The following is a 21,516-nucleotide window of genomic DNA, read 5'->3' as shown; positions in this document are numbered from 1 at the left end:
GCTTGTACAGGTCAATCACGTCCGGTGAGACTTTGTCCTAGCTTTATCGAGCACTGAGCAGATTGTATTAGAAGGAATACCGAATACAAGACGCATGCGTATAATAGGAACACTCGAGCGTCAACCCGTTGAATTCGATTATACGTGTGCGACTTGTACAGGTCAAGACTCAGCGCTCGGTTTCCTTCTGATGTGTTACAGTAGCTGTGTCGTTTTCAGAGTCAAACACATCGAGTCGTGCCGCCGTAATATGATTGCATATACGAGTTGGGAATTGCACATTGACTTTGATGACACAGGGATGGGTATCATACACAGCGTCCAGCCACGATAGATAAAGGATAAAAGTACAACATATTACTTATCGCAGGAGATGCGGGGCGCACGATGCGGACTATAGCGCACTCATGGCTTGATCGCGATCTTCAGCGCTCCTCTGCTGTTCATCTTGTCCAAAGCAAGTTGATAATCCTCAAGCTTGAACACGTCCGTCACCATTCCCTTCACCTTGACCTTTCCGCTATCGAGGTATGCGACTGCTCGTGGGAAGCAGTATGTCTGCGAGAAGGAACCGATGATCTGATAGACGGGGGATCAGCATCGTATCGCCATCGAAGTTATAAATAAAACTTACAGTAATCTCATCCCCAAAGATCTTGGACGGTGGCCAATGAACGAGCGCCTTGTTCTCATACACCCCATATATCATCAACGTCCCACCTCTCCTCACATATCCAATAGACATATCCGCGATCTTCTCCACGCCCGTAGCCTCCACCACCACATCGAAGCCATATGGATTATCGTCTTTGAGCTTCTGCCACTGCGCATCGGGGTTTTGGCGGTCAAGCTCGATGTATTCGTCACCAGCATCGAGTTGGCGCGCGATGTCCATCTTGATGCCTTTGTTAGCAGCAATGACGACGCGGGAGGCGCCGTTGAGCTTGAGGAGCTGTGCGAGGATGAGACCGGTAGGTCCTGCGCCGAGAAGGAGGACTTCGATGCCGACGGGGGGGTTGAGTTTGTCGAGGCCGTGTATTGCGCATGCGGCTGGTTCTAGAAGGGTGGATTCTTCATCTGTGAGGTGCTTGATCTTGTATAGCTTCTTTTGATGGCTGAGATATGAGATTAGAATTGGAATTACGAAGGAAATCACATGTGAGTGGAAGCACGGGCATCCTGATGGGCTGTGCTTACTATACGATGTATTCGGCAAAGCCGCCATCAAGAGTAACGCCTCTGGCGTTGAAGTTCTCACACAAGAGGGAATTCCCGCGCCTGCAGTAGAAGCAGTTATCGCACTGCGATTTTCATAATTGTAAGGAGATCGCTTCGGGTGTTGAGTTAGACTTACGGTTAGGCCCACATCAGCGACGCAACGGTCACCGATCTCGAACCCTTTGACGTTCTTTCCCATTTCGACGACTTTTCCGATAGCTTCATGACCCGGGATGAGCTAGGTGCGATAAGCTTAATATGGACTGACGTCACAACTGATAAGAGGGACTGACTGGGAACTTGGATATGAATTCCCCGTCGTGGATGTGTCCGTCTGTGCCGCACACACCTGTGCAGAAGATATAAGTGTGCGTTCGAGATGGTTTAGCGTGCCTGCTACTGACCGCAACACGATACTAGTGGGGTTTTGGTGATCAGAAATGAATATGGTGAGGGTTGTGAGATGTACCTTTCAAGAGAACGTCATCGTCGCCGACTTTGGGTATTGGGACTTGCTTTATCTCAAAGTCTTGTGGCTGTCGCTAGGTTAGACGATGGTGACACGGTAGCGAACGATGGCTACCTTGTTGTACCACAGAGCTCTCATAGTACCTTCAGGCATTGCGAGTGGGTGAGACTTGGTAGTGAGATTAGAAGGGGAAGAATGATTTTTGTGATTGTGAGTATCCAAGCTGGCTTTTATGCTAAGAAAGCCAAACACGATCGAGTTCTGCTATTGGATTTGGTTGCTTAATATTGCTTGCTGATTTCACTGATTTCAGTGATGTCATAACCCCGTTTGTTTTTGGAAATCCTAGGTTAGGGTTAAGCCAGCAAATGCCTTGACGATACATGACTCAAGGGATAGCGTAAGTGACTCTCACATGGAGCTCCTTTAGCCCTTGGTGGAGCTCTTCGTTATCACCTTGAACACGCCACATATCGGAGCCACCAGTCCCTTTTTACTCATCTCAAAGATAGCCATAGTCATGTGCACACGGACACTATACTCCGCTGTAGCTTCCAAAGGAGCGCCCCTTGCTCGCATGATCCAAGCGGCAGCCTCAGCCCTCAACTACTTCGTACTGCCCTCCCCGGATCTTGCTCCTGGGTAATCAGCTCTCTGGCACTCACCCTACCCCACAGATACGAACAATCCAAAAGAGCTTTGCCCGCCTGATACGTACCTCTACTCGCGCGAATTGGAGAGCAAGGTCCCGTCGTTTCTACAGGCATCGCGATGTACAAGGCGCAGGAGGCGTGTGGGACGATGATGGTGCACTAGTACCCTGCAGCGGTATGGGCTACTACTTGGGCCGACTTTCAACAGACTTACATATCATACATATTCCGAATCATATATCCTTGATGCAGCTCTGGTCCCCAAAAGACAACCAATAACACCCTCAAAACACCGCGCCACTCAACCATTCCCTCACAAACAACCCAGCCTCCCTCCGCATCCCACTCGTACACTCATGCCCCGCCCCCTCCTCCACCACAACCCTCTTAACACCCCCCTCCCCAACTTCAAGACCCTCCACGAACTCTGCCGACGCCACCCACGGCACAAGCTTATCCTCCTTCCCCGAAAGCACCAAAATCTTCTTACCAAAAAACGGATTGGAAGCATCCTTGGCGCGGTACGCCAGTTGTGCAGGGTCGTGCGTTTCTATATATGTTTTGAAGGAGGTAGGGAAGTATGGCGGGGAGAAGGGGATTCGTGAAGATTGGGCGCGTTGGGAGATGAGTTTCGTATAGTCAGGACACCCGATTATGGGGATTCCGAGGGTGAGTCGGGGTTCTGGGAGTGTGTGGGAATCAGATGAAGTAGCTAGATGGGGTGCGTACCTCGAGATAGCGCAATCCACGTCGAATGTCCTCCAAGACTCACACCGCATATACCCCATTCCACAACCATCCGTTCACCCGAGGGATAGAGGATTGAAGGGAGATGGTCGATTAGGAAGGACACGTCTTCTGCTGTACCAGCTTCAAGTGGGGTCAGTTTCAGTTTTATGACGCACGCTTGATATCGATTGTATCTTGGACGTACTTTGGATGGTATACATGTCAACGCTAAATCAAGGGATATCAGCGTTCATATGCCATCCCATACTACGATACGTACGCATGCTGGTCATTATTCTTAGCCAGATCCTCGCTCCACGCCAAATTCCGCTTCTGATCCACGAGTCTCGACCCATGGTTCCTATGATCCTTTTCGCCCGCCCATCCTTTCAAGTTTCCCTTTCTTACACAGGGATGAAGTGAGACTTACAAATGCGACGACGACAAGATCTTTCTTCCTTCCGCCCTCCGCTCCAGAGCTATAACTCTCATCGAAAATAAATTTAACAGTATCGACAACGTAACTGGCTTGTGCGCTTCCGAAGCGGCCGTGGAGGAAGAAGAGCGCGTGGATGGGATCTGTGGAGCTGGAGCTCGAAGTGGGGTGGGAGTAGACGTCGACGAGGAGGCCGCCGATTAAAAGGGTTTGTTTAGTGGGTTCCATTGTTGTGGGGGTGGGCTGCAAAGGATAGACGGTATTCGAGGGAAGGATCAATCAGTGTGATACCATGTGATGGGTGTATATATATGGATGCGGGTGACTGATGGCGTCACCTCCCTCAGATGGTGATCGGTTGTATGCTGTATATCTCCAGCTGCTCGCACGTGTACATTGCTACGTGGCAATTATCGGTGACAGGTGTCGGTATCGGATAGTTCTGAAAAGCGCCATCGTGGCTTTTGATGATATAAAGGAACGCAGATCGTCACGGTCAATGGCCTAACACGTACGTCCGAGCCTTTAGAGAACTATTGCATCGTAGCACTGGCCAGCCGCATCCACTATGCTTATATTTCAGCCTTTCATACGTATCGCTCCAATTGGACTGTAAATTCAAGTCAGTAAATGGTCAAGATAATAATGGAAATTTCCGACATGTTGTTCTCCTCAATGAGAGTAAAGTAACGAGTCTGTACAGGTTTGGACCAACTAGCCCATACAAACGATCGGCCGAGTGTATCATTTTCCTGGACAGGAACAATCCATCTCTTGCCTACTGTCGCGGTCACAGAAGCCTCCTGAGGATCTAAAGTTATCTTTCGTCTCAGCAGCTGCGTGCTTGGTAGGGGATTTCAGTGTGCCCGCCCTTGCCATCGCTGAATTCTGGGCAGTTTGCGTTCTCACTAAGCACGAGGAACGAGCACGTGTTTAGAATTAGGTCTATGTCCGTATCGAGCTGAAGTGTTACACACGCCTTCTTTTCCTCCTACCTACTAAACCTAGGTCTCATCGATAGCATTCGTAGCTTGGAAGCTCTCTGATCTGCTTCCTTTCAAAGCATTTCATAACCTTTCTCTCATTAGAAACTCTGCCGACCTTTCAAATGAATAGACTCCTTAGTGACCCCAGCACAAACATATGTCCAGATTTCATGGACGAATGGTATTGTGCCAGTCACACTATCTTTGTAACTGCTACTACTACAGAAGCACAAGCAGCTGCCAACCTCTGCACCATCTGGGAAACCACCAATGACGCACTCTGTGCACAGTGGCAACAACAGGTAGCCAAAGACGAGCGCCTTTGCACTGAACAGAAATGTCTAGCGGAAGAAGAAGAAGAACATTAAACTCAAGCCCTCTGACTAGAGGAAGAGACCACTCTAGCAGAAGAAAAGAAGAAGAACCACAGCAAATACCATGTCCTCCCAGAATGCCCACGCCCCACCACAGCAGAAGACGAAATCCTCATCTCAGACTTTGCTATGAGGAAGGTCGACAAAGGACACTATGTCAAAATATACTATTGGACCAATGACGGTTTAGACGATGCTCTCGTCAACTACCACATGAAAGACAACAACGGCATGGTACCAACCACGGGAGAAGACAGATCAATGAGATGGGTCAGTGTGGCAGCCACGAGGCCATCAACTGGTGTGGTAGCAGATTGCAATCTCACATCTGTAGACTTTGCCCAGGCTGTCCCACGCATGATCCACTCTCTTGAAGAGAAGGGCTGGCCCAAGCAAAGAGTCATAATGCTTGCTCAATTCTGGGGAGCACTGATGATGCACAGACACTGGAACTCCAGAGATAAGTCAGTGCACAAGGGTTTAATGCTCTTCCAAGAAGAACAACAATGTGCCTGGCACAACGCAATCCCCATTCCAGCCAACGCATAGGATATTTCAATCATCAGTGGGACAGTTGTCACACGCACATGCAACAGAGTCTATTGAGAAGAATGTAACAGATTGGATATGAGCAGCGACTACAAGGTATGCATCAATTAAACATTTCTTACACAGGAGGGTCACTGACAATACCTCTCCCTTTTTCCTTTCTCTCGTGTATTGAAAACTCTTACTGCATTTGCGCTCGTGTACAATCTTACACTGGTTCACAGTCGCCCTGTGTTTGTGTTACTTGCGTCCGAGTTCCTTGCATTTGCATTTTGTGCATCTGTTTTCTCCCTTGCATTTGCCTTTGTGGTCGCCTTACACACACATACATGATGACACTTATGTCCTTGGTCCATTGCAGCAGAAGAGCTAGAGTTCAAATGCGCACAATGGACCAAATGAACCATCTTCCAACATGCATGGAAGACGTTCGAGATGTTCAGCATCTCCTCACAATAGGAGAAGGTCAGCCTCTCCAACAAAGAAATCTACTGCCCCTTGCAACTCCCATGTTTCTACAGGAACCTGCTCAGGTTTTCAGGGCAGCACACACAGCACTCACTCCCCAGCAGTGTGTGCTGTTTGCCTGGGGAGAAACAGCCACAGCTTCATTGAGTGCACCGCTGGGAGACTTTGGGACAATGCTTTCCCCGCAGTTGCCACACGCACCAACAAACACCTTCTCTTATGAGGCTCTGACAAACATCTCTGCGTTGATTGGCAGCACATCAGCAGCTGCTCCAGCAATGCCCACAGTGAATGTCACATTTGTTCAGGCTGCCTCACAACCACCCATGGAGCCCAGAGCTGCCCTCGAGCTCAGGTGGTTGCAACCAATCATGCTGTATAGTTTTTCAGCCTGGGAAGCAAAATTGCGCTCATTCAACTTACTTGTCAAATATCTGAACTTATCATGAGGCCTTCAAGAAGGTTTTCACATTAATATTCCCCGCATCTATGACATGCAAACACCATCTAATAGTCCATCTTCCAACGTTTTCCTTGATGCTTTCCAGTCCATTCTTACCTGTGAACTTGGTACCAGACGCTATATCGGCCCCTTCTCTCTTCAAGCTCTACAATCATTACTCAGCCCTTTTCAATCTTTGCCCATATCCATCATCCTGAAACCTGGCAAACCAGGAAAATTCCACATTATTCAGAATTTCTCCTTCCCACTTGTCACATTGTTGGAACATCCCAACCTGTCCATCAACTTGTGACTCAATTCCAATGATTTCCCTTGCACCTGGGGTACTTTCGACACCGTCTGCACTATCATATGAAACCTCCCACCAGGGTCACAAGCTGCCACCCACGACATTGCAGAAGCCTACAGGACTATCCCATTGCACCATTCACAATGGCCTGCAATGGTTGTATGCCTTCCAGGAGGGGAATTTTGTGCAGACACCTGTGTCTCCTTTGGTATGGGACCCTCTGCTGGGGTCTATGGACATGTTGCTGACACAGGAATTGACATCTATGTGCAGAGGGTTTGGGGCCCATGGTCAAATGGGTCAATGACCACTTATTCTTCCGCATACGGTGGGAATATCTGGAGAGCTACAACGCCTCTCAAGTACGCGTGCAAGCAGCCATGGCACCCAATGGTCAACTCCAGTCAGGAGGGTGCCTGTGGTTCAAAGGTACAGTCCATGAAGACAGCTCTTCTGATGTCTATGCTGAAGACTGTTCTTTCCTGTTACAAGACCTTTCACTGTCATCCCTGCGCTCAGAAAGCAATGCCGATTTCCTTTTTGGTTACACCGATATCAACTGGGTCTCCTTTCCCCTGGGTTTCCCTTGGGAACCCACCAAGGACATGATATTCGCCATCATGGTTTTATACCTGGGGCTTCTATGGAACCTGGCGAGATTCATGGTCAAGCTCTCAGTTGCCAAGAAGATGAAGTGTCTCACAGTGATCACGGAGTGGTGGTCTCGCATTACGCACATTCTCCTTGATGTACAAAGGTTGTACGGAAAGCTGCTTCACTCCTGTCTGGTGGTCCCCACAGGAAGGGGTTACCTCACGTCATTGGAGACCATGCTCAGAGTCTGCACTAACAGTCCTTTCATGCCACATCACACCATCAAACACCTTAAGGAAGATCTCGACTGGTGGGAAGAAAAATTGTCCAAGCCCTTCATTGAACATCCCATCCCTCAACCCCCATCCCTCATTGACCTTCATGCATTCTCAGATGCAAGCACATCCATTGGAATCGCAACTGTTATCAATGGGCATTGGGGCGCCTGGACTCTTTGCCCAGGTTGGAGAACCCTCAATGGTCAGCGCAACATTGGGTGGGCCAAAGCTGTCAGCTTTGAGCTTCTTGTCCTCACCATCCTGGACAATTTCATCGACAACAATGCACCCTCACACTTTCGAGTGTTCTGTGACAATCAAGGCATTGTACTCGGCTGGAAGACAGGACAAAGTCGGAATTGCAAGACCAACCTCGTCTTCAGATGCATCCAATGATGGCTTGAACAGCTTGACGTTCCCGTCAGCTTCCACCTTGAGTATGTTCCCAGTGCTGATAACCCTGCAGATGGCCCTTCCAGAGGTATTTTCCCTCCCAGGCGCTTCCTCCTACCCCCAGTCATCCTACCAGGAAACTTACCCAAACTCCTCACAGACACGGATCCATCCATCCCACCACCCAACAACAACATCCACAGCCATCATCGAGTTGATGGGGAACAGTTGGACGAGACGGAGAATTGGAGCTGGGTGTTAAGAACCATGTTGCTCAAGGGGGAGAGAGACTGACTCAGAGGGGCTTGGCCTCAGCTCGTATGCTGTGCCCCTTACCCAAGTATATGCCCTTCATTTTGTATGAGGTCCAATGATGGTCCAATGAAGTCCGGAGGACTTCTGGAGGCTGGCTACTCTGCTGGAGAGCGCTAGAGGACTTCCGGAGGAGCGCAGGAAATGTCCGGAGGAGCGCAGGAGAGTTCCCACTGCAAGGTAATACTTCTACAGGAAACAGGATGGAAGGATAGGAGGTCCGAAGGTCTGGAGGACAGGAGGACAGGATGTCCGAGGGTTCGGAGGATGGAACATCTGAAGGTATGGAGGGCGGAACATCTGAAGGTATGGAGGGTGGAACATCTGAAGGTACAGAGGGCGGAACATCCGAAGGACAGGATGCCCAGAGGTATGAGGGACAGGAGGTCCAGAGGTCTGGAAGGAATAGGGGCTACATTGGACTCTGTCCAATGTAGAAGCAAACAGAGGTAGACTACCCTAAGGTAGAGTCAGAGAGACAGGGATTGGACCTAAGTCTGGAAAGAGGGCAAGTGCCAGAAAGGTGGGGCTCTGGCCTAGGGAATCAATCCCTAGGCCTGATGGGTAGGACAGACTTAGGTGGACCAAAGTCCGAGAGAGGATTGGGCAAGTCTAAGTTGATATTCAAACTAAGGAACTACAGGAGTATCTACAGGGGTTATATACTGAACAATATCTGAGGGGATCAGTAAGCAAAGGAGCAAGGCTATGTACGAGTATGTGGAAACACATTAGTAAGTAAGTCAGAACATAAGTAAATGAACTCGGAGATGAGGACTCATACAAGGATCAATAAGCAAGACGGAACAAGAGGTAACCGAAAGCCAGAAGGCAGAGAATGCCTAAATGGGGATAGGCGCAAGATATTGGACAGAGGGTGGGAATAGGTCCGGAGTTAATATCCGGAGGTCTGGAGATCTGGGGATCCAGAAGACAAGGTGGATACAGGACCGGAATATGAGAAGGTGGATATAGTCCAGAATCTGAGACAAGGTGAAGTCCGGATGTCTTGCTGGATGGAGTGCGCATAGGGTGGACAGGATAGGGTTGTATGGATCAGGCTAGCAGTGAGGATCTGGAGGTCCAGAGCTCAGGGGTAAATCTGGAGTATAGTCGATCCTGCTGAGGTGTGGAGTACACAGTGGAAGGGGATCTGGGAATGAGTTGGATATGGGGTCTGGATGTAGGCTTGGAGGGCGTGGGAATATGATGGAACGTGAGTCCAGATTGTGGGATATGACACTGGGGAGAAGAGCTCATTCAGTACCATGATGCCTGGCAGGACTAACATCTCTCGGTTCACAGCAAGCAACCCACTCCCACCAGCACAGACTAGAACACACCCTCGCCCATACCCTGTCACTCTAACTCCTATCGTTTCCGCACTTTGCCCTCATTGTTTGACCCGCAAACACCTTCAGCTCTGGATGCCAGCATTGTCATGCTCAAGACTTGACAACGCAGGATGTCCCATCAGCATTTTGGAGAGTGATCTTGACAGGATCATTACAGTGATCAGCCATTCACATGCACCGAGCACACGGGAGACATACGGCTCGGGATTGCTAGTATTCCACGTGTTCTGCGACTCACGTGGGGTACCAGAAGAGCAACGGTGCCCCTCCGCCTGCCTCGAAGTGTCCCAAGTGAGCTCCTTTCACTATAGACATCATCACCTCCATTCGCTCAACTCTAGACTTGAACCAACCCCTGCACACTGCAGTTTTCATGTGCCTCACTATGTTGTTCTTTACCATCGCATGGACTGGCGAATTCACCATCACTTCCCTTCAGAGCTTTCGTGACAATCCTCAAATTCACATGCAGGTGAATTGTACGTATACAACAGGAAGAAGATCAGAATGGTTTCAAAGTCACCATCTTTCGGTTACTGTGGACGAAAATGTCGCTAGATGGGGAGGATGTTTACTGGGCTGAACAGTCAGGATGGGCAGACCCCAAAGTGGCTCTACAACAACACCTCATCATCAACAACCCTCCACCTTCAGCTCACCTTTTTAGCTGGCATCACCCCAGGGGTCTGAGACCACTGACGAGAGGGGAATTCCTCAAATGTCTGCAGGCAGTGGGAGATCATCTAGGACTAGAGGGTTTGAAAGGCCATGGCATTAGGATCAGGGGAGCACTCGAGTATCTCTTGCGCGGCATCTCTTTCGAGAGTGTTAAGGCCATGGGCCGGTGGAATAGCGACACCTTCATTCTTTACCTCAGACAGCACACAGTGGTCTTGGCTCCCTATCTACAAGACAACCCTGTCCTCGAGCCTTTCACGCGGCTAACTCTACCTTGATTTCTCGAGCATTTCAGTAAGTCATTTCGAACTTCCTTTGGGTGTCGGGTCTCAAGCTCACGCTAGATGCGTCATTCTGCTCCTAGTAGTTCCTGGGTATCTCAGCTCGTTCTTGCCCCCCCTCCACAAACGTGTTTCGGTCGAAAGCCCTGCGGGCTTTGCCCAAAACAATCCTTTAGCGTAGTCTTTCCCTTGCTTACTCTTGTCACACTCGCGTCCGCTAGTTACCATCATTTGCAATGTCATTCGTTTCTTGCCTTGTCACACTTCGCGAGTCAGGAACATAGAAACGATTCTAACGAACGGCGTTTAGTGACAGCAACTCCTTTGTCGTGGTCACCGGCAGCTAGTGCGCCAAGCGGATACCGAATTTCAGAGCCCGACGTGCCGTTGATGCCGAGCCAAGCCAGGCCTCGATCGTCAGCCAGCCCGGACAACAACATCGTTGATGCGGCTGCCGTAAATACCTCACGCCTTCTTACCTTACCTTCGTCGCAACTCTTTTCAACACACGGACCGCCGTTGACCATCTGAGCGAATAAGAAGCCAAGAATTTTGGCGTTGTGGAAGAATTATGCACAGGGCCGGGTACCCCATGGCTCAACTCACTCGGCGTCGAGCTAGCACCGTTCAACTTATTCGAAAACCTGCGCGACGGACTCATCATTCTTCAAGCATTTCACCGCATCTCGTCTGGATCTGCAGCATGGCGCCGTGTTTCGACGGTGAGTAAGCCAGCCTACCCACTACAATACTTGACGAAGAAGAACAATAAGTTATTGGGATTAGTTCTTGGTGCCATGGATTGTACTTTACTTTAATGATGCTGAAGTCATATCACCTCTGACATTGACATCCGGATGTCGTTTGTCCCTCATTTTCCGCTACCCGGCCTGGCAACCCTCAACTTTCCGAGCCTACACGTGGAAGCTTAGTATTACTACGTCATTCCAACGTACCCCTCGGTGCACTCGGTCTTACATCCCCTCCTGGCTGAAAAAGAACATAAAAGTAATTGTTAAATTATTATCGAGGATAGCCAGTTCATATCTACGTACCGATCCATAGAGCTGATTTGAATGTACATGTAGGTAAACCACGAGGATCAACGTCCCTGTATTTTGCTATGTGGCGATGCGATATATCGCTGAAAATATCTGGGGGCGAGTAAGTTAGACTTCTTGTCACGGGTAGTAGGAATGAATGTGATCCGCATGCATTGATTGCGAGACGTTCCGTAGGCTCCGTTCGTGTGTGGGTGGACACTGGACAGATAATTCCAATACAGCATGACAGTCCTGATTCTATCCTCCAAATCACACCGCAACACTGAATAAATATCATGATAAAGCTCCTTTCCTCCTGATTGCTGAAACACCACCACAAAACTAATAAAATCTACATGATCCCCATACAGTATCATTTGGATCGTTTCCCGTGCTAAACATCTCCACCAGTCCACGCATCACCACCAGCCTGGAAATAAATGGACGTCATGCCTGTTCCCCCGTCGGACCTTGCAACGAGCTTAGCGTTATATTCGCGAACCCTGAGAATTAGATGCGGTCCCAGCACAAACATCTGCAACACCTGGGCGATTTGCAAAATACTGTAATAAAATGCACCTCCCACAGACGTCGAGTCCTGTAGAAATGATGATGAGTGGACAGACACAAATGTTTAATTGCAGGATGACGCACCATGATAATTGTAGACAGTGAGCCTAGGGCGAAGCAAGCTACAGCAATAAAGCTAACGCATGTGTGTGAAACTTTAGCGAAACAAGATAATAACCTCCAAATCTCCAAACTCACGCTACAAAGTACAATGCGTGACTTTTAGTTAACACTGTAAAGCAGTCCGTAATGGTCGATCCTGTCAGAGATTGTCGCAGTTCACGCAAGTGTTTTATGACAATCCAGACTGCAAGAACGAAGGCGAGGATCTCCCATATAGCGGTGGGTATCAAACTCTCATAACCCAGACCCGTCTGGTATGCGTCATTTTCGGCAAGACAGTTATGGTAGCCAAAAAGGATGGATTCCTCTAGATTTTGTCCATGAGTCTTATGTGCTTGAGGATTTCGTCAAAAATTAAAACCTACCCACTAAAATACCGGTGTTTGCCATTACTTGATGACACCGGAAGCGATTGTGGAAGCCAGAAAGACTACAATGAGAAAGATGAGCATCTTTTTGGATCATTCATACATCGCATGTATCCGAATCATCATGATGACTTGCATGATATTTCAGTCAAGTCAGTATCAATGAGGTACTGCAGGTGATCTCACCGCCCAGCATAGCATTGACGACGACAGGTGTTCAATTCCATATGAAGTAAATGGTAAAGCCTGAAAACCCAGGTTATTGATGTGCATTGATGGACTCGATGATTCAAATGAACTTGCAGCTGTGACAGCCATCATGTTCAACATAACAAGGCGGCTGTGAATATTACTCACTCCTGTGTTGCGGTGCAGTTAACAAATGAATGGGAATGGGAGAACTCGCAGAACACCCACTATGTCCGTTGCCGAGACTGGGAGATACCCTACATTCCGCTAGTAAGAATAAACGAGCGTGGTGTAGTTGGGGACACATACATAGTATGATGATACTAATTATGAGATACGGCTTATCAGGTGCAGTGTCGACTTGTTAGTCTTGAAAACTTACACAGAATATAGTATTCCAATGTAGCGCACCTAGCATAGTTTGAAGTCGACTCAGTACAACATGTCAACTGCGTTCATGATAACATAACGTACACAAATATAAAGAACGGTCATGAAGGACCAGCGTTGAATCTGCCCTAAGTCAACTGCATTATCCAGTTTGCATCTGGTATAGTAGGACATTGCTTACCCAGACCAGTTCGAACTGTTGAAGCATTCTTAGTGAGACGGCTGCGCCAGTGACATCAACTTACCTCTTGTCCGAATGTCAATGCTTGAATACCATATAAAAATTGATGATACCCTCGGGAAGTATTATTTCGCTCACCCCAATCGTAAACCACCGCGGCAGAAGGTACAACTGCAAAAAAAGTCAGCGATAGTGAGATGCCACCATCTTCATCCCACTTGCTCTCCACAGACCTAAAAGATAGCTGAAAAGACTAGCACCACTGATAAACGGCAACCAAACGGGATCATTTAAGACTAGGATCATATCTGAATGGGGCGTGTAGAATTTGTGCAGACATACCACCATCCAGCGCTTTTATAGCGATTGGTTTGTATATTGATTCCCTGAGAATACTTGATTGATCACAGCAACTATTGTCAATGAAATGATTAGAACGGGGAAGAAATTCCATGATCAGAAGCCCTCGATGGAAGGAAAGTGCATGGTTGGGGGATTTGGGATTTAAATGAAACGTGCGAAATATTGGAAGGCGCTGAAAATGATTGGCACGTTCTGCATCAGTTCCATCAGTGGTCGTCTAATCACCAATTAACTCCAGAGCTTCATTGGAGCACAAACTGACCGGTAACATCGAAAGTCGATGGCGTTTGCGACGCACTGAGGCTTATTCTGTTGCACCATCCAATCATAGCGTAGCAACGTACCACAGTTTAATTCTTGCAAGACTATGCTTAGGAGGGCAATTCGTCAAGATTGCATCAAAAAAGCACCTTCGGGAGTAAGGTTCTAGGTAGCAGATGTGCACACTGCACACCCAACTTGAACGCACAGTGGGTATCGGCCGACTGGACGCTAATAACACCTAGAACTCAGTGGAATCTGCCAAAGGTATTCCGACTGCTAGCTCTCGTGACTGGCTTGATGTTGCATGAGTCGCACTGACCATGTGGAGCTTTATCATACGACCATACTGCCGTTGATAGGGTGCAGGCCTACGGCGTGAGCCTTTCTTCGTGCTCTGATGATCAAGAAAATTTTACTTGCCTGAATAGTGTGATGTGTATTGTACTATTCAAATATAGTACTAGCGCCCATGAGACGATGATGTGAGGAGGCGGAAATGAACTACACCAGCGCCTCAAGAGCAGAGATAAGAACGAGTAGCGTACCAAATCATCAGCGCCCGGCCTGTGAAGTGTTAATATCAACAAGGATGTCTCCTTACACCATCCGATGATAACGTAGTGACGTACCAGAAGGTCTTTGCTTGAGCAAAGTGTCATCTTGATGCATGGGTCGCCATCAGTGAATTCGTGAGTCCATGATAAGCTAGTCATGAGACCTATAGGCCGATATAATTATGGTTTTGTTAAATGTATCTAGTTGGGCTCCATAAAGGATCGGCTTCTTGCTATCTTCTACTTTTTTTTGCCATTTCTAGCTTTGCAAACTGCAACCTTTATGGAGACGCCATGCAACTACAATGTCCGATGGACCCCTAATCCAATTCTGAGCAATTTATGGTTAGTACACCTCCCTGATAATTCAATACGTCCAGAACAATCACCAAGGATAAACAAGTCCTTCTTGCGATCAGGAGAGTGTGCGCGAGGTCGAAGTCATCGATGATTGGAGTCTGTACCCAGTATCGGAGTGTTTTGCATGCGAACAGGGCCAGCAGATTTCGAAGTTTGATGCTAGGGTAGGCAAGATAAAGATGGATATGCCACATCTGATATGGATATAGATAGGACAATGTCGACTCGAACGACATTAGAATGTCACCAGTGCGAATGGAATCCTGGCGTGTAATGGAACCAAGGCGGCAGCATGCAAGGTGCTCATGAGCGTGTGCAGCATCTATGTGATATTGCTTCGAGCGTAGAGGGTCTCTCATAAAGTCCCGGAGTGAAGCGTGGTAAATCTCAACGCGCCCGACCCCATCCGTTCAAGATCACCGGTGAAAATGCTTCAAGCGTCACAACCAAGCTATTTTTATCCGCGTAAAAGAGTTCTTGGAGCTCCACAAGTTTCAACGGTTCGTCAAGGTTAATGATAGACGCTAACATCCGGCAGTGCGCAAGTGGATCCTCCGAAGTTGCAATGATCTGCCAATAAAGCTGATCGATATCAGCACCGACAGTCGCCATGCTCGCGTAGTAAGAGTTCCAATCTCTGTGGATAATGACCAGTGGCAGATATGAAATTCATGGCCATGGCAGCATAAACAAACAGACCGCCCGCCTTAAACACCAATGTCTCGAATTCATCCTCCGATGGCCAGGGGATGGGTGGCTGACCGAAAACAGTAGGTCGACTTGTCCGTGTTCTGTCCAGTGATTCTCGCAGAAAGAAGCGGACATCCCTTATAGTGTCTTTATCATGAGTGGTAAGGAGAATCTCGTAGATACCGGAGAGCATGACAGCGCGAATATGCGCCTCAGGGCGGCTTGTGAATATGACGTGGATGAATGGCAAGGCTGGACCCGCGAGGGTGTTTGTCAACAGCGTGACCAGTCTCGCCGCCTCTTCAGAGGAGAAACATTCGTCAAGAGCATCGATGATAATAGTATAAGGCTCTTCGCGGAATCTCAATATCTCGAGTGGCTTTATGACAAGCTCTCGCATCTGATCTGTGTGAGATTTCCAGGTAACAGGAGGCTGTCATCGTTGTCGATCGCTTTCACGATATGTTCTCGGATACGCGGAAAAGCCAGTGCCAGCTGGTATGCGATGGTAGGAATGATGGCGACAGCCTTTTGTGCATGCTTGTGTGAGAAGAAAGTGGCAGCAAGCCTCTTCGCTGCTTTCATCTCCTCAGCTACGGTGAATGCGATAGACGTTTTTCCGACACCGGCGAGACCGTTGAGCCAGATGTTCGTCCGATCACGTTGGTCAAGGACTTGTGTTATGCTCTTCCGAAGGGTAACGCGTGTGTTTTCCATGCACCGTGAGTGGGGCTGGCGAAATTCAGAATCGAAAATGCCACTATATTCTACAACATTGCATAGATTCTTCCATGAGCCGTTAGAAGATGAGGGATGTGCTGAGAAACGAGGTCAGTACAAGTCATAGTGCGGAGGCAAAACTTACCAAAATCCATCGTGGGAAGTGTTGAGCGGGATGGACGAGAAGAAGGCAGTAAATAGTTATAGGGCGCTCATCAGATGCCATGGCCTTTCCTGTACGTTACAAGTACTGTCAGGCCTGACTGCGGGCGCGCAGAAACCTTCCACCAATTTTGTTACAAACGTTGCATGACATAAGCAGTATCGGCCCGCGAACTCAAAACGAAGATGAGATCGCTGACCAGGCTGAACGTTGAACTTGCTCACTTATCTGCAACTTGTGAAGTCAGACTCGAATATGGAACCTTGATTTCTGCCACACACGTGCATGAGGAGTGCCATACGTGAGGAGGATGGTGTGAGATGACGGTGGCGCACGCCATACCCTGCAGCGGTATCATTTATGATGAACTCATTCAGCACTTTGAGTGTTTGGTCTCATGACTTTCAATATAGACCTGTGTCATACCATACATATTCTACTAGATCGTATATCCCTGATACAGCTCTCATCGCCAAAAGAAAGAAAAGAATACCCTCATAACCCCGCACCACTCAACCATTTCCTCACAAACAACCCAGCCTCCTTCCGCATCCCGTCCGTACACTCATGCCCCGCCCCCTCCTCCACCACAACCCTCTTAACACCCCCCTCCCCAAGTTCAAGACCCTCCACGAACTCTGCCGACGCCACCCACGGTACAAGCCTATCCTCCTTCCCCGAAAGCACCAAAACCTTCTTCCCAAGGAACGGATTGGACGCGTCCTTGGCGCGATATGGCAGTTGTGCAGGGTCATGCGTTTCTATATATGTTTTGAAGGAGGTGGGGAAGTAAGGTGGGGAGAAGGGGATGTGTGAGGATTGGGCGCGCTGGGAGATGAGTTTGGTGTAGTCTGGGCACCCGATTATGGGGATTCCGAGTGTGAGGCGGGGTTCTGGGAGTTTAGATGAAGGAAAGTGAGACTACGTAGGAACACTGGGTACGTACCTCGGGAAAGCGCAATCCATGTCGAATGTCCTCCAAGACTTGTACCACCTATACCCCATTCCACAATCGTTCGATCACCCGAGGGATAGAGGAAGGAAGAAAGGTGGTCGATTAGGAAGGACACGTCTTCTGCTGTACCAGCTTCAAGTGGGGTCAGATTCAGATTCATGACGCACATTTGTGGCTTGAACGTACTTTGGATGGTATACATGTCAACGCTGAATGAGGGGGGTGTCAGCATTCATATGCCATGCCGTGCCACGATACGTACGCATGCTGATCATTATTCTCAGCCGGATCCTCGCTCCATGCCAAATTCCGCTTCTGGTCCACAAGTCTTGTCCCATGGTTCCTGTGATCCTGTTCGCCCACCCACCATCAGCACCCATCCCCTCCCTACGAAGATGAAGTAAGGAGTGACTCACAAAAGCAACAACGATAAGATCTTTCTTCCTCTCACCACTCACACCCGATCCAGAGCCATAACTCCCATCAAAAATAACTTTAACAGTATCGACTAAATGTGCTTCTTGTGCACTTTCGGAGCGGCCGTGGAGGAAGAAGAGCGCGTGGATGGGGTCTGTGGAGCTGGAGCTCGAAGTGGGGTGGGAGTAGACATCGACGACGAGGCCGCCGATCAAGAGAGTTTGTTTAGTGGGTTCCATCGTGGGTGCTGTGTTCAAGAGGGACTAGCGTGGTCTCATGCTGGGAATGAGTATATATATGATAATATCAGCTCGCTGACCTGGTCTTGTGCACCTGATCAATCGCAAGTTCCTACGTTCCCTGTCATGTGCATATTAATATCAGTGTTTCGCCTGCGTGGCAATTATCGGAGTCAGATGATGATGGTTAGAACTGGCTTTTGATGATATTAATATAAAAGACGTTGCATCATGCAGATCGTCGACGTAGCCCAACACATGCGTCTCTCAGGCGTCAAGCCCAGTTAGAGAACTATTGCACCATAGCAATGGCCGGCTGCATCCACTATGCTTATATTTCAGCCTTTCAACTCCATATGTATCACCCTAATTGCCCAGTGTGAATCAGTAAATGATAGTAAACTACGCACACCGCAAAGCTCTCGTCACCCCCCACTTGTAGACAATAGTACTTGCTATTTGCCGAACCACCTTAAACGACAAGAGTAGGACGTCGGCAGGACGTTGACATTGCTGATAATACCAACTTCTACATAGCGAGGCTGAGAACCGGAAAACATAATTGTGATCATAGAGTGGAAGGAAACCAACCCACTGCCGATAGGCCGCTGGTATTTTGTTGACACAAGCAAGTATCGCACAAGGCTACCATGTGTACACTCACAAGATTATGGAATGCGCCAGCAGCTACCAACGCCGACACCCGAGCCAGATTTAGCAGAGCTAATTTGAATCCTCCAAGCTGACAGTTTGCTCCAGGTCAGAAGTCTCGCCGAGATTCTTATCAAACCATAATCGTGCCGCTTTAACTCGCTACACATCCTATCCTACTGACTAGACTGCAGAAATGGTTGAGATGCTCTGAATAGACAGTCCCTCTTCATGGACGAGGTTAATGTTCAACGTTAAGCGATCACTAATTATTGGTGACATGGCTTGTGGCTTATGGAGTCGCGGCACAAGATGATGGTAATGGATAGTTGACAAGCTGAACCTATTTCCTCAAGGAAGTTGACGATTTACACTGGCTAGTAGTAGTAGTGTCCGAGTAGCGAGAATTGAATCAAACGGTCGCATTTATGAAATTCTAGTCAGTTGGGCTCCGTGTTGTATCGGCTAGTATTGGTTTCTTGCAATCGCTAGTTTTGCAAACTTTTTATAACATTTATGAAGACGCCATGCAACCACAATGTCCGACGGACCCCTGATCCAATTCTGAAAAATTCATGGTTAGTACACGTCCCTAATTCAACATGTTCAGAACAATCACCGAGGATAAACAGGTCCTTCTTGCGCCCTGGATAGTGCGTGCAAGGTAGGAGTTCTTAGGGTCCGAGGTCGGTACCCAATATCGTAGTGTTGTGTCTGTAAATAGGGCCAGCAGATTTCGAAGTTTTCTGCTAGGATAGGCAAAGTAAAGATGGACCTGCCACATCTGATATGGATATGGATAAGACAATGACGACACTAGAATGGCACGAGTCCGATTGGAGTCCTGGCGTGTAATGAAATCAAGGCAGCAGCATGCAAGGTGCTCATGAGCGTGTGCAGTATCTATGTGATATTGTTTCGAGCGTCGAGGGTCGTCCATAAAGTCCCGGAGTGAAGCGTGGTAAATTTCAACATTTCCGACCCCATCATTCAAGATCACGGGTGAAAATGCTTCAAGCATCATGGCCAGGCTCCTTCTATCCGCATCAAAGAGTTCTTGGAGTTCTGCAAGTGGCAAAGGTCTGGCTAGATGGATGATAGACGCTAACATCCGGCAGTGCGCAAGTGGATCCTCCGAGGTTGCAATGATCTGCCGATAAAGCTGATCGATGTCAGCACCGACAGTCGGCCTCTCGCGTAATAAGAGTTCTAGCCTCTCCTGTGGGTGATGACCAGTGGCGGATATGAAATTCATGGCCATGGCAGCATAAACAAACAGACCGCCCGCCTTAAACACCAATGTCTTGAATTCATCCTCCGATGGCCAGGGGATGGGTGGCTGACCGAAAACAGCAGGACGAATTGTCCGTGTGTTGTCCAGTGATGTTCGCAGAAATAAACGGACATCCCGTATGGTGTCTTCATCACGAGTGGTAAGGAAAATCTCGTGGACACCGGAGGGCATGGCAGCGCGGATATTCGCCTCAGGGCGGCTTGTGAATATGATGTGGATGAATGGCAGGTCTGGGCCCGCGAAGGCATCTGTCAACAGCGTTACAAGTCTTGCCGCCTCTTCAGAGGAGAAACATTCATCAAGAGCATCGATAATGATGACATAAAGCTCTTGTCGGAATCTCAACGTCTGCAGTGGCTTCATGATGAGCTCTCGTATCTGATCTGCGTAAGATTTTCCAGGTGATAGGAGGTTATCGTCGTTCTCAATCGCTTTCACAATATCCTCTCGAATGCGTGGAAAAGCCAGTGCCAGCTGGTATGCAATAGTAGGAATAATAGTGGCAGCTTTGTCCTTGTGTGCATGTTTGCGCGAAAAGAAGAAAGTGGCAGCAAGCCTCTTGGCTACTTTCATCCCCTCAGCTATGGTGAACGCGATAGACGTTTTTCCAACACCGGCGAGACCGTTGAGCCAGATGTTCGTCCGATCATGTTGGTTGAGGATTTGTATGATCCTCTCCCGAAGGGCAACGCGTGTGTTTTCCATGCACCGTGAGTGGGGTTGGCGATATTCAGAATCGAAAATGCCACTATATTCTACGACATTGCATAGACGGTTCCATGAGCCGCTAGAAGATGAAGGATGTGCTTAGAGACGAGATTAGTGCGAGTCATGGTGTAGTGAGCAGAAGTCAAACTTACCGAAATCCATCGTGGGAAGTATGAAGGGGGATGGATGGAAAGAAAGCAGGTAAAGCAGCTCTCAAGCGCGCTCATCAGACCCCACGTTACACTTTCCATGATGAGTACGCGTATATACGTATGAGTGACAGCCTGACAAGGAACTTCAACCCAATTTTGCTACAAACGTCGCATGACATAAGCAAGTGTCGGACGGAACTTGTTCACTTATCTGCAACTCGTGAAGTCAGACTCAGATATGCAGTCTTGATTCCTGCCATACATAGCCTGTAACCCACGTCAAAATGTTTCAATCAGAATTGCACTGAAGCAAGTTGATATTGATCAGGAGGATTCCAAGTACTCAGCGTGTGCACTCCAGGGCCAGGTTGGATCCCAGCTCGGAACATTTAGTCCGAAGTCGATGGATTGGGTAGCTCTGGACCCATGATGGCACGTCCCGTCGCCTGTACCTGCCCATATTAGCTTTCTTATAACCCACACAGAACCCTGTGTATCACCTTAGCATCTCCCAGCCCAGCACAACTTCAAGATACCCAACCCACCGTCCCGGCCCCCTGATCCTCATCACGCTGTGAGTTCCGTCTATGAGTAGGG

At 48.5% G+C, this 21,516-nt stretch overlaps 7 protein-coding genes across 7 annotated transcripts; 1 reads left to right on the top strand and 6 right to left on the bottom strand.

Moving 5' to 3' along the window:
- Nucleotides 1-369: 369 nt before the first annotated feature.
- Nucleotides 370-1,988, bottom strand: BJ212DRAFT_486241 (chaperonin 10-like protein). Its single transcript, XM_041343317.1, has 8 exons — nucleotides 1,802-1,988; nucleotides 1,688-1,754; nucleotides 1,623-1,634; nucleotides 1,512-1,567; nucleotides 1,355-1,456; nucleotides 1,198-1,301; nucleotides 635-1,115; nucleotides 370-579 (listed from the first exon to the last, which is right to left on the bottom strand). Exons 1-8 carry the CDS (start codon nucleotides 1,838-1,840, stop codon nucleotides 406-408), a joined length of 1,035 nt encoding a protein of 344 aa, XP_041190140.1. The 5' UTR covers nucleotides 1,841-1,988; the 3' UTR covers nucleotides 370-405.
- A 636-nt stretch (nucleotides 1,989-2,624) lies between these two features.
- On the bottom strand, nucleotides 2,625-3,733 carry BJ212DRAFT_1277572 (Alpha/Beta hydrolase protein; the record flags this gene model as incomplete). Its single annotated transcript, XM_041331373.1, has 5 exons — nucleotides 2,625-3,022; nucleotides 3,070-3,210; nucleotides 3,275-3,297; nucleotides 3,350-3,438; nucleotides 3,500-3,733. 5 exons carry the CDS (start codon nucleotides 3,731-3,733, stop codon nucleotides 2,625-2,627), a joined length of 885 nt encoding a protein of 294 aa, XP_041190139.1.
- Nucleotides 3,734-4,994: 1,261 nt separating this feature from the next.
- On the top strand, nucleotides 4,995-5,414 carry BJ212DRAFT_1301761 (uncharacterized protein; the record flags this gene model as incomplete). Its single annotated transcript, XM_041333170.1, has 1 exon — nucleotides 4,995-5,414. The coding sequence occupies one exon, from the start codon at nucleotides 4,995-4,997 to the stop codon at nucleotides 5,412-5,414; it is 420 nt and encodes a 139-aa protein (XP_041190138.1).
- Nucleotides 5,415-14,810: 9,396 nt separating this feature from the next.
- Nucleotides 14,811-15,532, bottom strand: BJ212DRAFT_486109 (uncharacterized protein). The gene has a single exon (XM_041343316.1). The coding sequence runs from the start codon at nucleotides 15,287-15,289 to the stop codon at nucleotides 14,891-14,893; it is 399 nt and encodes a 132-aa protein (XP_041190137.1). The 5' UTR covers nucleotides 15,290-15,532; the 3' UTR covers nucleotides 14,811-14,890.
- Nucleotides 15,318-16,495, bottom strand: BJ212DRAFT_1483445 (uncharacterized protein; the record flags this gene model as incomplete). Its single annotated transcript, XM_041340611.1, has 4 exons — nucleotides 15,318-15,567; nucleotides 15,626-16,020; nucleotides 16,080-16,438; nucleotides 16,486-16,495. 4 exons carry the CDS (start codon nucleotides 16,493-16,495, stop codon nucleotides 15,318-15,320), a joined length of 1,014 nt encoding a protein of 337 aa, XP_041190136.1.
- Nucleotides 16,496-16,998: 503 nt separating this feature from the next.
- BJ212DRAFT_1277518 (Alpha/Beta hydrolase protein) lies at nucleotides 16,999-18,114 on the bottom strand (the record flags this gene model as incomplete). The annotated part of the gene is made up of 5 exons (XM_041331369.1): nucleotides 16,999-17,396; nucleotides 17,450-17,590; nucleotides 17,645-17,667; nucleotides 17,721-17,809; nucleotides 17,875-18,114. 5 exons carry the CDS (start codon nucleotides 18,112-18,114, stop codon nucleotides 16,999-17,001), a joined length of 891 nt encoding a protein of 296 aa, XP_041190135.1.
- A 1,243-nt stretch (nucleotides 18,115-19,357) lies between these two features.
- On the bottom strand, nucleotides 19,358-20,929 carry BJ212DRAFT_1483443 (uncharacterized protein; the record flags this gene model as incomplete). The annotated part of the gene is made up of 2 exons (XM_041340610.1): nucleotides 19,358-20,865; nucleotides 20,920-20,929. 2 exons carry the CDS (start codon nucleotides 20,927-20,929, stop codon nucleotides 19,358-19,360), a joined length of 1,518 nt encoding a protein of 505 aa, XP_041190134.1.
- Nucleotides 20,930-21,516: the final 587 nt, after the last annotated feature.

The sequence above is a fragment of the Suillus subaureus genome (genome assembly GCF_016647635.1).
Source record: "Suillus subaureus strain MN1 chromosome Unknown BJ212scaffold_28, whole genome shotgun sequence".
NCBI classification, from domain to species: domain Eukaryota; kingdom Fungi; phylum Basidiomycota; class Agaricomycetes; order Boletales; family Suillaceae; genus Suillus; species Suillus subaureus.
This window is presented reverse-complemented; position numbering and strand designations above follow the sequence as displayed.

Bases quoted from the DNA above. Each gene is read 5' to 3' on its own strand.
- BJ212DRAFT_486241 (XM_041343317.1), bottom strand. From the start codon at position 1,840: ATGCCTGAAGGTACTATGAGAGCTCTGTGGTACAACAAG. The intron at 1,116-1,197 runs GTAAGCACAGCC...CTCATATCTCAG, and splicing joins TTTGCCGAATACATCGTATA to CCATCAAAAGAAGCTATACA. The intron at 580-634 runs GTAAGTTTTATT...CCCGTCTATCAG, and splicing joins TCTTTGGGGATGAGATTACT to ATCATCGGTTCCTTCTCGCA.
- BJ212DRAFT_486109 (XM_041343316.1), bottom strand. From the start codon at position 15,289: ATGAGAGACCCTCTACGCTCGAAGCAATATCACATAGATGCTGCACAC.